Raw genomic sequence first — 12,896 nt, 5'->3', positions numbered from 1 at the left:
TGAAAACTTCTGAATGCTGCGGGATATTTACTGGTACACGCCTCGTTAAATTTTTCTAGTTAACGTCGCCGGTACGGTAATTTTTTCACGCACAATGGTCGTTGCAGCAATGCGTGTTTGGTGTTGGCGAAACCTGCGACAGGCTCGGCTGGTCAAACACGTGGATTGTTTATCATATCACCTGGCTGCCACGTGTTTTCATATCACGGCGAGATAAGCCTGGTTTTAAATGTCCATACCGTGCTCATAGAGAAGACCTTCCCTTACGAATGAGACAAAAGCGAACAGGTTTGAACTTGATACGTGACTTTCTGATAAGAGAAATGCGAACGGGGATTCTAATTTACTTCGCGGTATCGACATATTAACTTTCGTAGTTCATTGCGTAATAATAAATTATTAATTTCTTATCTGAGCTTAACTTTTTCAATTTATGTTCTTGACAGCAAAGTTGAAAAATTTGTGTTTTTTTTTGTTAAAAATGCCGGTTAAAACTTTTGTGTTAAACGTTCAACACATTCATGTGTTAATTGACCTCAAATATAAAATTATTAAAATGACAAAAGAAATGTTAAAACAACGCAATGTGTGCTTATTTTTTAATCTTACACAACACATATGTTCTGTATTATTAGTAACAAGATCTATCTGTTCAAATTTACAGAATAAAATGTTGATTTTACACAAAATTTATTTCAAGTTATTTTGAGATTTGCATTGATTTTGTGTTAAAATATTAACAGAGTATTAGTGTGATCATTTAACGCGTCCATATTATGTTAAATTAACAGAGAACTTTGTGTGGACCGTTCGTGACATGTGTTACCTGTTAAATTTAACACAAATTTTTCAACTGTGGGAGAAAAGAGAGAAAGGCAGTTCAATTATATCCAAATAAATAATTACGCTTATTTGGTTTCCCCGAGGCTGTGCTTCAGTCTTTGCGTTAAAGATGTGTGTCGTTGTCGGAACAGCGGACTGAAATATTTCTAAAATAAAACCAGCTATCGTCGTGGCGCCACATCAGCTTCTTAACGATGCGATACGAGGAAGCCGCATCCTGGAAATGTCCAGCGAGATAGACAAACAACTCCATCCAGCATGACGCGACCGTTTTAAGCCTTCGCTTCTCCGCCAGTTTCTCCGGCATATTAAAAACAACGCATAAATTACGGCGGAAAAGAGCGCGCAGGGAAAAAATATATTCTCTTACATTTAAAAAGATAAATTTATACTTCTTTCAGGTCGTATTTCTTACAGGATATAAAAAGTTCCTCGAGAATATTCAAGATATCGCTCTAGTTTTTTTTTAATCAACCTGAAAATGATTTGAACTTGATAGTCCGATTTAAAGTCCATCTGCAATGTGTCGCGTTTAGAAATATTCTATTTTGTAGCCAACACTAAAAAAATTTCTACAAGTTGATAAATTGCACATTGTACGATTCTGCATTATCGGCAAATTTTTTAAGTGTATTAATGTGCTTGTACAAAACAACGTTTTTAATCGCACAGAGCACATTGTAGATTCGGCTTTAGACGACCAATTTTTTTCCGTACGTGCCAGCGCAAAAATGTGCGAATGGTTGCGTCGGTCGTTAATCCACGTCTCTTTCCGATATCTCGAAATTGAAGCGTTACACGCTCGAGATTGCCGGGGTGGCGGGAGGTCGTTTGGCTCGAGTCCAAGCCGACGAATCCGCGAGTACCGGCGTCGACGACAAACGGTCCTACACAGGTGTTAAACTTAGAACTCGAACTAATTAAGGCCCTCCAGACAGCGAGCGGTCGCGTAACAGGGAATTTCGCATGTACTGGGAAAACCACTGATCGGGAGCGGAGTCGCCGTCTCGCCGACACCCCGGCTTCCTTTCTTTTCGGGATTTCCATAGATTTAGATTGCACAAATAACCGAAACTTATTCCCGTTGCGAGTGTCAAACAACAATTGTGTATGGTTAAAACGCGTATACAGATCTAAACGCGAATATAACCGTCGCGATCGCGTAAAACTAATTATTAATATTATAATTGAACATATTAATTCTGGCAAATAATTTTTATATCGCCATTGTCACTCCCCACCCGTAATGTAATCGAAATTGCGATCGATTATCTTGTAGAAACGATTTGCGCGTTCGCGAGCGCGAGGATTTTTTTAGCGGTCAATGGTCCATGCACGTGAGACTATAAAGCTGCAAAATGTTATTTCTCCCCCATCCCTCGCCTCTTTCTCTCCTCCCCCTCTCTCTCTCTCTCTCTCTCTCTCTCTCTCTCTCCCCCTCGTCGCGTCCATCGCGGAACGCACATATTCGAAATTCGAAGGTTATTTTTAGGACGGGTTTCGTCGTCGCGTAAGGCCACGACGAGAGCGGCGGCGTCGGCGTCGCTCGCTCAGTGTTAAAGAGGCGTCGGTGGAGGACGCAGTGGTGACGACCAACTCCTCGACGAGTGAAAAGAAACGAGCGCACGAGGGTGGTGCGGTTGTACAAGGAGGGGGTGCGAAGCGAGACAGGAGGAGCGAGAAGCGCACACCGACGCCCGAACGATCTTCTTTACGAACGAACGATCGACTGAGATATCATTTATTCTTCATTACTTATTTCCCAACCCCGCTATTACCCCCTCGCCCCCCGCCCCGCTCCCTTCCTCGACTTCCCGCATTATCGCCCACCGTCATACTTTCGACGACGAACAAACGAACGCTGAACGAATAACCGATCCCTCGAGCTATGGCAGCCACCGCCATGGACCCGGTCGACATTGCGAATATACTCGCGCAGGAGTTGCTGTATCAGCAGGTAAAAATCGCGAAGACTGTCTCCCGGGCGCAAAGTATCCTCGCGGGACAATGCGATGCGACGACTCGTTGCGCCAACGCCCGAAAGACGAGCGGCGAGGCGCATCGTTTCAAAACATACATTAGACAATCAGACCGTTAACACGTTGAATCTGATTTCGTAGAAGAGCCCAAGTTTACGCGTCTTAACTTTTCGCCCGATAACTAAGAGATACTGTTAATTAATTTGAAAAAAAAAGTATGGTATAATACCATGTTATCCCAAGTCCTTTGGGATAAACAAATGGGAAGCCATTTATTTTGCTTCAAAAAATCTCCGCGCGTACTCATTATCTAGTATCATTTGCTGACTGATACGTCACGGGCGAGAGAGAGAGAGAGAGAGAGAGTTCGGAAAAAAAAAGCGTGCCGTACGCGTTGACGGACGTGGATACACTCTGACATGGGGACGACATTCGATCTCATTGTGATCGCGTGGCGCGGATAAAGTGGCTCTTTGTCGACTCGGGAAGGGCCGCGAAGAAGCGAGGAGATTCCTCGAGAGACGATCGTTTCTGATCTGAAAATAAACGCGGCGGCTGGCGCGCTTTCGTAGCGCGATGAGAGAGCGCTTCATTCACGTTGCCCGATTAATTGCGATCGCGAATTGCCGATCGGTGGTAGGCCAGGCTTTCGCCGAAAGAGATCAGCTGACCCGCCGTCGTCACGGTCCGTTCGATCGCGAAAAGCGAGGCCGCGAGCTAATCGCGCAATCCCCTGTGTGAACTTGAAGGAGAGAAAGCTCGCCTTGGAGCGAGCGAGCGAGCGAACGTTCGGCTTTATGCGGGATGATGATTGCGATGCGAACGAGCAGGGTATTGTGCAACATTGTGCAATATCGTTGGAGGTTCCACCCGCCACGGCGAAACTATCGCAAGTCTACCGAGAATCGTTTGTGCCGGCCGTTTGATTAATAAGCCTGGCATGGATATCGTCATGAAACATGCATCGAGTCTAATCTGTGATTTATTGTCAGTTCTGTGGCAAAAATACGTTCGGACCTTGCTTCGGGATCAGCCCGACGTCCACGCCCGGCAGAAAGTTTCTTCGAAATCAAACAAATTTTCTTTGAATGTTTATACCTCGCCAGACTTTTATTTCGTTCCAAAGAAACGATTTCTTTGCCTCGGCCAACATTTTACTCGATTACGGCTGGAATCTCCAAGAGAATTCGTATCTTTTACTTCAGGTCTGATAGATTAGTAGAAGTAAATAAAAATTGAGTAGATTCGAAGAATCTACACGATTTCGACGTCTCATTCATTTTACTCGAATAAATCTTTTTTTTCTGGGTGCACGATCTGATCTGGAAAAGTGAAAACCTATGTCGTACTGTCGATCTATAATCTCTGTACTTTTTGTGTGAGGAGAAAATGTCCAATATCTGCACTTGGAAAAATATTTGGAATTAGAAATATCGTTGTACACGCACCGGCATAAATGCTGTCCCTTGTGAGGTGCACGCACACAACTAGAGTCCCTGTAGTTGCGTGCGCGCACCTCACAAGGATAGGGACAGCATTTATGCCGGTGCGTGTACACCTTGACTTTCGACTCATATCGTCGATTGATTTAGACGGCAAAACATAATAATTTCCAACGGGGACCTTCCAGAAGTCTACCTGAAAACATAATATTTCAAGGACTTAACAAAATTGCAAGATGTTTCAAGCGTAAGATCTGCGCGCGCGAAGGCCGTTTCCAACGAATATCGCCAATTAATCCGACGTTGGCATCGTTGCAAATTATAGTAGTATCTAATGGCTATTCGAGCAGATTTAGTTCTGATATTTTCACAAACTCTGTATACAACAGCGGTGTAGTACGCCCAGAAAAAAAGTTTCTTGAAATCGAACAAATTTTCTTCGAACTTTGATCTTACTAGACTCTTAGGAAATAATCTCCTTGCCTCTTTTAACCACAATTTTATCCGATTGAGACTGCAATCTTTAAGAGAATTTATATCTATTTCTTCAAATCTAGCAGGTGTTTTAGTAGAAATAAACAAAAATGTAGTAGACTCAAAGAAACATGATTACAGCGTATTTCTCATTTATTTAACTTAAGCCAGTCTTTTTTTTTGAGTGCAGGATACATTTTAACCGAGGGGTAAACCCGAGGGGGAAATCGCTGAGGGCATTGTGGTGTACAGATTTGTGGCTTTACTAGGCCTTTTTGGGACATTAGTTTGGGCATTAGGGTTTGCTGGGGCATTATAAAGATAAACTAAGATAATAAGTTAAAGTAATGCCCGCTGGGCATTAGTGGGCATTGGTGTACAAGATTTTGGTCAGCGGTTTCTCCCTCGGTTTTAACGTGTACTGAACTTTTAACAACTAATAAAATTCGTAAGCCTCTAATACGAATACACAAATACGAAGTAATAAAGGAGTAAGAGCGAAGACAGGATGTGTCCAAATAATTTAAATCAGCCAGGGTGAGGTGTTATCTTTCGAAATAAACTTGAAATTAAAATGATTTAGACACTGACATCCTGTCTTGGCTCTCACTCCTTTGTTACCTCGTATCCGAATTTTTAACACACAATATATGCAACGAACACATCCACTACCGAAATTTGTATTCCGATAGGAGCAGTTGCCTGTGCATCGCGTCTCGATTGATTTATATCTCGTGCTTGCCGTATGAGCGCGCGGTATCTCGGCCGCGATAACACGGCGAGCGGTCACGAGCGTGCTTTCTAGGTTCGATCGCGTAATTAGTCTATCGTCCTCGCTCTGGCAGCGGTGTTCTAGGATCTATTTTCCCTGGTGTAGAATTACACGAGCGGCAGTGCAACGCGATTTGACGGGTTGCGATCGCGTCGCGACTAGTTTCCTCGCTTTTGATGCGCGCTTCTCGCCGCATTTCGGAGCGAATCGGACGGGAACAGCCGCGGTTGTTATCTGAACATGCGTTTCGCAATGATCTCTGCTGGCTGATATCGCCCTTTGTTCGTAGATTCGCCACACGCGCTCAGGGCAGATTAGAGAGAGAGAGAGAGAGAGAGAGAAGCGAATATGTATATTTATTTATAGAATCGTGGACCGCGCGCGCGCCGTACGTGTCTGGCATACGTGTGCGTGCGTGCGTGTATGCACGCACGTCGTCGTCGCGTCGTCGCACGTGTGCTCACATGTGTGGAGAGCGAGCGTGCGAGCGAGCAACCGCATCGCGAAACGGAAGACGCGTGTGCATGCCAACAGCCGTCGGCTTTGTGAAAAAAAACGCGACGTCGCGCGCGCTTGTTTTTGCTCCATCTCGGAGGAGGAAATTCCGTTGAAACGCGAATGGATACACGGAGAATTTTTTTTTTCTTAAAATTTAGCTGAAAATTATGTGGGGCAGCATGGCATTTTGAAGAATTTTATGAATTTTTTTTTGAATTTTTATTATACATTTTACCAGTAAAATTCTTTAAAACGCCACGTTGTCCCACGAGTGCACGATTTTCTCTTAAAATTTGGCCTGAAAATCTTGTGATCGTCGGACATGGCATTTCCAGGAGTTTTATAAGTTTTTTTTTAAATTTTATCATACATTTCACTGGCAAAATGTATAGCAAAATTTCCAAAAGCTCTCGTACAGTTCTTCAAAATGCCACGTTGTTCCACGAGTGCTCGATTTTCTCTTAAAATTTAGTGTGAAAATCATGCGATCGTCGGGCACGGTATTTCGAAAAATTTTATGAGCCTTTTGAAATTTTACCGTACATTTTAATAATAATTATACTTGGTATACATTTTGTTAATAAAATACATGGTAAAATTTTCAAAAGCTCTCATAAAGTTCCTCAAAATGCCACGATTGCACGATTTTCGGGGATAATTTTAAGAGAAAATTCCTCGTGTAGAAGGTCGCGAAATTCTGCGTGAAATTTGCTGCGAACAAATGAGTTTCTTTCTCATTGTTTGCCCGCGTCAAATATTAGTTATCGTACCTCGATCTATGTTAGCAGAACGAATCTTTGCGGTATTTGCGATCAATTTGGAGCAGATTCCGTCACAGAAGGAATCGGATCAGGCGTAATTCTTTCCGTTTTAACCAGTTTAATGGCTCTTCAATTAAAAGTTTATCAAAGTATCGTCCGCGTGAGATTCAATCGTTCCTTAATTCATGAAAAATACTCGGATTTTACGACTAAACTTTATATTTTAGCCATACATTTTACTTATAGCTTGAAGAACCTCTGCGTTGTTGTCATACATTTTATATTTAGATATTTTAAGAAAAAGCGCCCACACTAATTTTTTCCACGCGTACATCGTCGCGTCCATGTGTTTCAAGTATTGAAATACACTCGAACAAAGCTGCCAAAAGGAGGAGGGGGGGGGGGGGAGATCGTCGTCGCGCGTGGTGTGCGAATGTGATTCACGTTCGGACTTGTCGAGGGAAGACTTGTCGACGCTATGATGCACGCGCATATAATGACTCGTCCGAACGAGCGATGTTCGAGTGATCCCGCGACAAACAATGCGGAGTAAGGTGAACGGCCCGAAGGCCGTCGAGAATGGCCGGAAGCCGTCAGTTCGGCGATACAGCCGTAAATAAAAAGCCATCTCTCCCCGCCCGTAAATATTTCTTTATTAATCTCTTTCTTTTTTCGCAAGCTTCTCGTCCACTAATTTAATTTTAGATTAAAACCCGGGTGATCTCTGAATTCTATTAATGCACTGTTGTTCCACCGTTTGCGACGTTGACGTTGAAAGTTACGATTGTCCTGTCGATGCCGCACCTATCGATCTCGTTGCGTGACGTTCCGTCGTTTCCGTTTTCGGCGGAAAGCAAATAGCGCCCGATAAGCCGGATTCGCTCTCGAAGACTCGAAAATTCATCTTCCGGCGATAACTCGTCTTTACGTCATTACGATTATAATCCATAATATAACAACAAATTTTAAGGCTCTATGTATAAAACATCAAATAATATGCGCAAAGTAGGGGGCATTAAGAGCCAGACGCTCACTTAGTCAATTTAGTTAATTTGAAATAAATAATATAGAATTTGTTATATCCGCACCTAATATCTAGCGTTTGGCTCTCATTGCCGCCTGCTTTGCGCATATTATTTGATGATCGTAAATTCTCCAAAGTCGAATCGTAAGGTGCCCGCGCCGAAAGTTGCAGCGATAAATTAAGATCGTGACCCGCGGAGATCGAGACAATTGATCGCGGCCTAAAAATCTTGATTAATTAATGAAAAAAAAGAAACTTGCGAGTTCGATTGCCAAGATGCTTTGCCAGGACAATACCTTCGACGATTTGCAATGTCGAGCAATGTGAACATAAATTATAAGTGAAAATCTTTAGGTGCTACAAGACTACTCGTGCAATACTGCATCTTTATCAGTCGTAGAACCGAGCAAAGGTCGTCCTGTAAAAAATGGCGCGTTCCATAAGCGTATAAATTACAATTAACGGACAACATATCGTCCTCCTTGTGCCACGAACGCACGATTCGAAGATCGCAGTTGAACGCAAAATCCGGAACTCAAATTTTGAAAATTTTCTGGAGTTGTAGCTACTTTCACCACGCTACGATAATCTCTTAGGCCCGGTTTCACCAAACGTCGCTTAACTTTCAGCCTAGTTTACTTCGTTCTTTGTCTCTTCCAACTGTTGCTTTAGAAAGAGACAAACATGAATTAAATTAAGATTAAAGCTAAGCGACGTGTAGTGAAACCGCGCCTCAATCTCTTTCTATTTCTGCAAACTTCTCTTCCACTAACTTAATTCCAGGTAGAAAAACCAGATGATCTCTGAATTCTGTTAATGCACTATTGTCCCACCGTTGCGACGTTGACGTTAAAAGGTACGATTGTCCTTCGATGCCGGACCTATCGATCTTGCGTGACGTTACGCTATTATTCATCGTTTTGGCGTGCAATTAAGAACAAGACTCATTTCTTTATTCAAAATGCGAGAAGTCGTACGTTCGTGTTTTTCTGGCATAAGAAGGACGATATTACGCCATAATCGCATAAGATTTGCAATTTCCACTTTTTGTTTTGCCTTACAGTCTTAAAAGTTTTTTTTGAGTCGTTACATTCTACTTGGTGGCACGCGATATCGTCTCGAGGCGCGCTAATGATCTAATAAATAATGGCACACGAGCGACACCGCGGTACAGATAGAGACACTGGAGAGATCGGGCACTACGATTTCGATCGATCGGCCGATCGCCCAGGGCGATTTCTATAATTTCCAGGATTACCTTCGGGCACTTTCTCGCGCAGGATCGGAATTCCAGTGACCGTGACGCCGCTACGCGTACGGACACGATTCGGTAACGCCTAAGTTTAACGCTCCGGACATTCCTGAGGTTCCCCGCGATGGGTGAGAGAAGCTGGTCGGTGGGTGGCCAAACGACGACGGCCGAAATCGGCGAAGCCGTTCCGAGCCGCGCTAAGTAATTTTAGCGATGACACTTAAAGCGCCTGTCTACGGTATTTTCCCTCATCTCGCAGCGTGATCTCGTCGGAGGAGATGCATCAATCGATAACACATATATGTATATATGTGGATGCAAAATATTTCTTTAACATGGTTATTACGCGTTGCGTTGAAAAACGTGGTTGTGAAAGTTTATATCGGAATAAGAGTTGCCTGAGAAATTGTCGGTGTTGTTTCCTGTGGCATCGGCACTAAATTGAGAAAAATTAAACAACTAATTAATTGAAGCTAATGACAGGTCTTTTTCATATCTCGACGTGGAGAACAACTGGGAAAGATTTAAGAAAATCTGACGTTCCGCGAGGTTTACCTACAATAATACCGCGTTCTTTAATTACATTCGGTTAAGAGGATCCTAAAATCATCTGTTTTGCCGACACATTCGGGTATAGTTTTTACGCTTGTAAATCTTTTTATTGGTTTTTATGCACAAAATAATACCAGGACAAGTTGCGGGCCGCATAGCGGAACATTTTTATACTTAAAACACTCGGAGAGATCGGTATTTGAAATTTTCAATTTTTTATTTGTGAACAATTTGAAATTGGCTTTATAAAATTGCAAAATTTTTCCACACGATTAAAGTGCGCATAAAAACAAAGCCGGGGTGTGTTCACTTTATATAAAAAAACGAAGAGAAATAAAAAATATCACCGCGTGAAGCTGTCAGCTAATCTAACCACAGTTACTTATAAAGTGATATTTTTAATTTCTATTTGTTTCTTTTTACATAAAGTCGTGTATTTTAATCGTGTGGAAGAATTTTGCAATTTTATGAAGCCAATTTCAAATTGCTCATGAATAAAAAATTGAAAATTTCAAATACCAATTCCTTTTTTATTAGACTCCTAAACTAACAAGTGCTTTAAGTATGAAAATGTTCTGCTACGCTGCCCGCAATGTATCCTAGTATTATTTTGCACATAAAATCCAATAAAAAGATTTACAAGCGTAAAAACTGTATTCGAATGTGTCGGTAAAAAAGATGACTTTAGGATCCTCGTAGGACTCGTTAAAGTAGCAAAAGAGGGGGACGGTGAAATGCAGTCGAAACTCGGAAGTCATATCGAGGTGTAATATTGCTAAAAAGCGTTTTTTTTTTAACTTGGCTACTGTATTGAATCCGCCACTTTGACTCTCAAAATTTTGACCCGAGATCTGCAATTTGCAACCTTAAAAAATCCCCACGTACTAAAACTTGAGCGAAATACGTTGAACAGACGAATTCGTGCAACCGCTTTTCTCCTAAATGAAGATAAAATCTCTGAAAACGAAAGAGCGGCACATTGGGCGTATCGCGGACTCGAGTGCCTTTCATTGCGGACGTGTCGTCACGAATTTCGATCTCGCGTGCTCCTTTAACGCGGCGATTCGACGCTCCTCGTCGCGAGGCGAAGACTGCGGCGGCCTTCGTTAAACGGGAGGATGGCGGTTCGTAATTTTAGAAATGATAGCGAGCCGCGCGCGGCACGTCTTCTCTCCCGCGCGCGAGAGAGCGAAGGACGCCGCGGGGCTTCTCTTTTTCCTTCCCGCGTCCTTTTGTGTTTTCTGGGAAACGCGCAGCGCGTATAGATTACGTCCCCGACGACCGGCGATTGGCGGCGCGATAATGGCGCGCGAGGTTGTCGCTACGTGAGCTGCGATTCGAGGTGCTCGTTAATACCGTCGTAGTTAGGGAGAACGACGGGCTCGTAAAGTCCGTCTCCCCCCTCCTCTCTCTATCTCTTTCTCTCTCTTGCTCGCTCTGTCTTTCTCCCGCTCTCGGTGAAATCGCGTTCGAGTGACCGCGAATCTTTTTTATCGTCCCGCCGCCGTCACCGCCACCGCATGGAAACGACGTTTTTAATTCGACGCGAATTACAGTATTGCGCAACGTTAGAACGCACGTGCGCGGCCGCGCAGGCGCGGCGTTCGTAAATTGCCGCCGGGAAGAGCGGCGCGCGAGGGAGAGACGCGCGGATATTTTCGCGAATTAAATCGCAAGGCGCGAAGACCGTCGTAATTTCAGTAACGAGGCGCGAAATAATCGCAACTCCGAACGGATCTATCTATCTGGCGAGGCGCGACGACACGTTATCGGCTATTGGATCATGGATATTTTTATCGAGCCATCTCGGCGAGATTACCTGACTGATATCGCGCCTGGAAAGTCGAAGATAACGCGATACCGCGCCTACGTTAGCAGCAGTTTCTTTCCCGCGAAGGAACGCGCCGTTGTAGAGAATTTTACACCGCCAAGTCCATCCTCTGCGTCTCCAGACGAGACCCAGAAACGACGGAAAGAACGCAGTTAATCTTTATCGATACTCGTACAATTGTTCGCCTTTGATATAAAATCAGACACCACTGTTTCTCATTTACAATTGCGACGATAAACGTGTTGAAAAGTGATTCCGTGGACGCGCCTACGTTGGCGGCGGTTTCTTTCCCGCGAAGGAAAGCGTCGTAGAAAATTTTACACCTGCAAGTCATCCTCTGCGTCTCCAGACGAGACCCAGAAACGACGGAAAGAACGCAGTTAATTAATCTTTATTGATACCCGTACAATTTGTTCATCTTCGATATAAAATCAGACTCCACTGTTTCTTATTTACAATTGTGAGGAGATACGTGTTGAAAAGTGATTCCGTGGATGCGCCTACGTTAGGCAGCGGTTTGCTTCTCGCGAGGGAACGCGTCGTCGTTTTACACCGCCAAGTCACATCTGCAGAGAGAAAGAGGGCGGTTAATCTTTATCGATACCCGTACAATTGTTCACTAATCCCGCCACCGAGACTTGGATGTAAAATCCACCGTTCCTCATTTAACAATTGTACGGATAAGCGTGTATGAAAAGTGATTCCGTGGACGCGCTCTCAACCGATCGGTCGTCTTTGCGTTGCAGCTGGTGTCTCTGGACGGATTGCACAGCGGAGTGCCGACGAGGACGACGCCGACGCTGACGCCGACCACCCTCCGCAGCATCGAGCAGACGTTCCTGGAGCTGACCAGCGAGTCGGCGTCGCACAGCCGCGAGGCCGGCTTCGTGCCGCCGCTGGTCGAGCCGTCGCAACCGACCCCGGCACAGACGCAAAACACAACGGCGATACATCTGCCGGCGCCGACGACCACCCTTATCGAGACTACCCAGCAGCAGACGCAGCCGCAGCAACATCAGCAGCAGCAGCAGCCAGTTAGACGCAATATGGGCGGCAGACGACCCACCAGAACAATCGGGATGACCCCCGAGGAGGAGGAAAGGCGACAGATCCGGCGTGAGAGGAACAAGATGGCAGCTGCGAGATGCCGCAAGCGAAGAATGGATCACACCAACGCCCTACTCGACGTACGTAGACGAATTATTGTTATTTCAATCTCGGCTCTCAACTGAATAGCATACAATTTCGCATCTGATTTGAATTGAACGATTTTCACATCTCGGCTCTCAGACATTTCTCGTCTCTCTTTCTCGCGAGGAATTTAACACGAAATTTCGTTTTCAAGTCGACGCTTCATTTTAGAATCTTGAGTCAACGTAACTCGGCGCAATTGCACACCGGTATTCCAATCGCTCTACAATTCTCAAGATGCCGGAGCAACAACACCTTTCTCTACCGCCACTTTACA

General features: G+C 44.3%; 1 protein-coding gene across 3 annotated transcripts in view; it reads left to right on the top strand.

Annotated features, from left to right (window-relative positions):
- Positions 1-12,896, top strand: part of LOC105559944 (transcription factor kayak) — a 44,015-nt gene that overhangs the window by 28,802 nt on the left and 2,317 nt on the right. For 2 of the 3 annotated variants that reach the window (XM_012008609.1, XM_012008610.1), the window contains exon 2: positions 12,175-12,615. In XM_012008609.1, coding sequence (XP_011863999.1) covers positions 12,175-12,615 — 441 coding nt within the window. Of the gene's footprint in view, positions 1-2,388; positions 2,801-12,174; positions 12,616-12,896 lie in introns of those variants that run through there. The other variant, XM_012008611.1, reaches the window with a different exon arrangement.

Source organism: Vollenhovia emeryi, unplaced genomic scaffold, assembly GCF_000949405.1.
Source record: "Vollenhovia emeryi isolate VEMERY1.0 unplaced genomic scaffold, V.emery_V1.0 DF939248.1, whole genome shotgun sequence".
Taxonomy (NCBI): Eukaryota; Metazoa; Arthropoda; class Insecta; order Hymenoptera; family Formicidae; genus Vollenhovia; species Vollenhovia emeryi.
The sequence above is the reverse complement of the archived record's forward strand: the minus strand, read 5'-3'. Positions and strand labels throughout refer to the sequence as shown.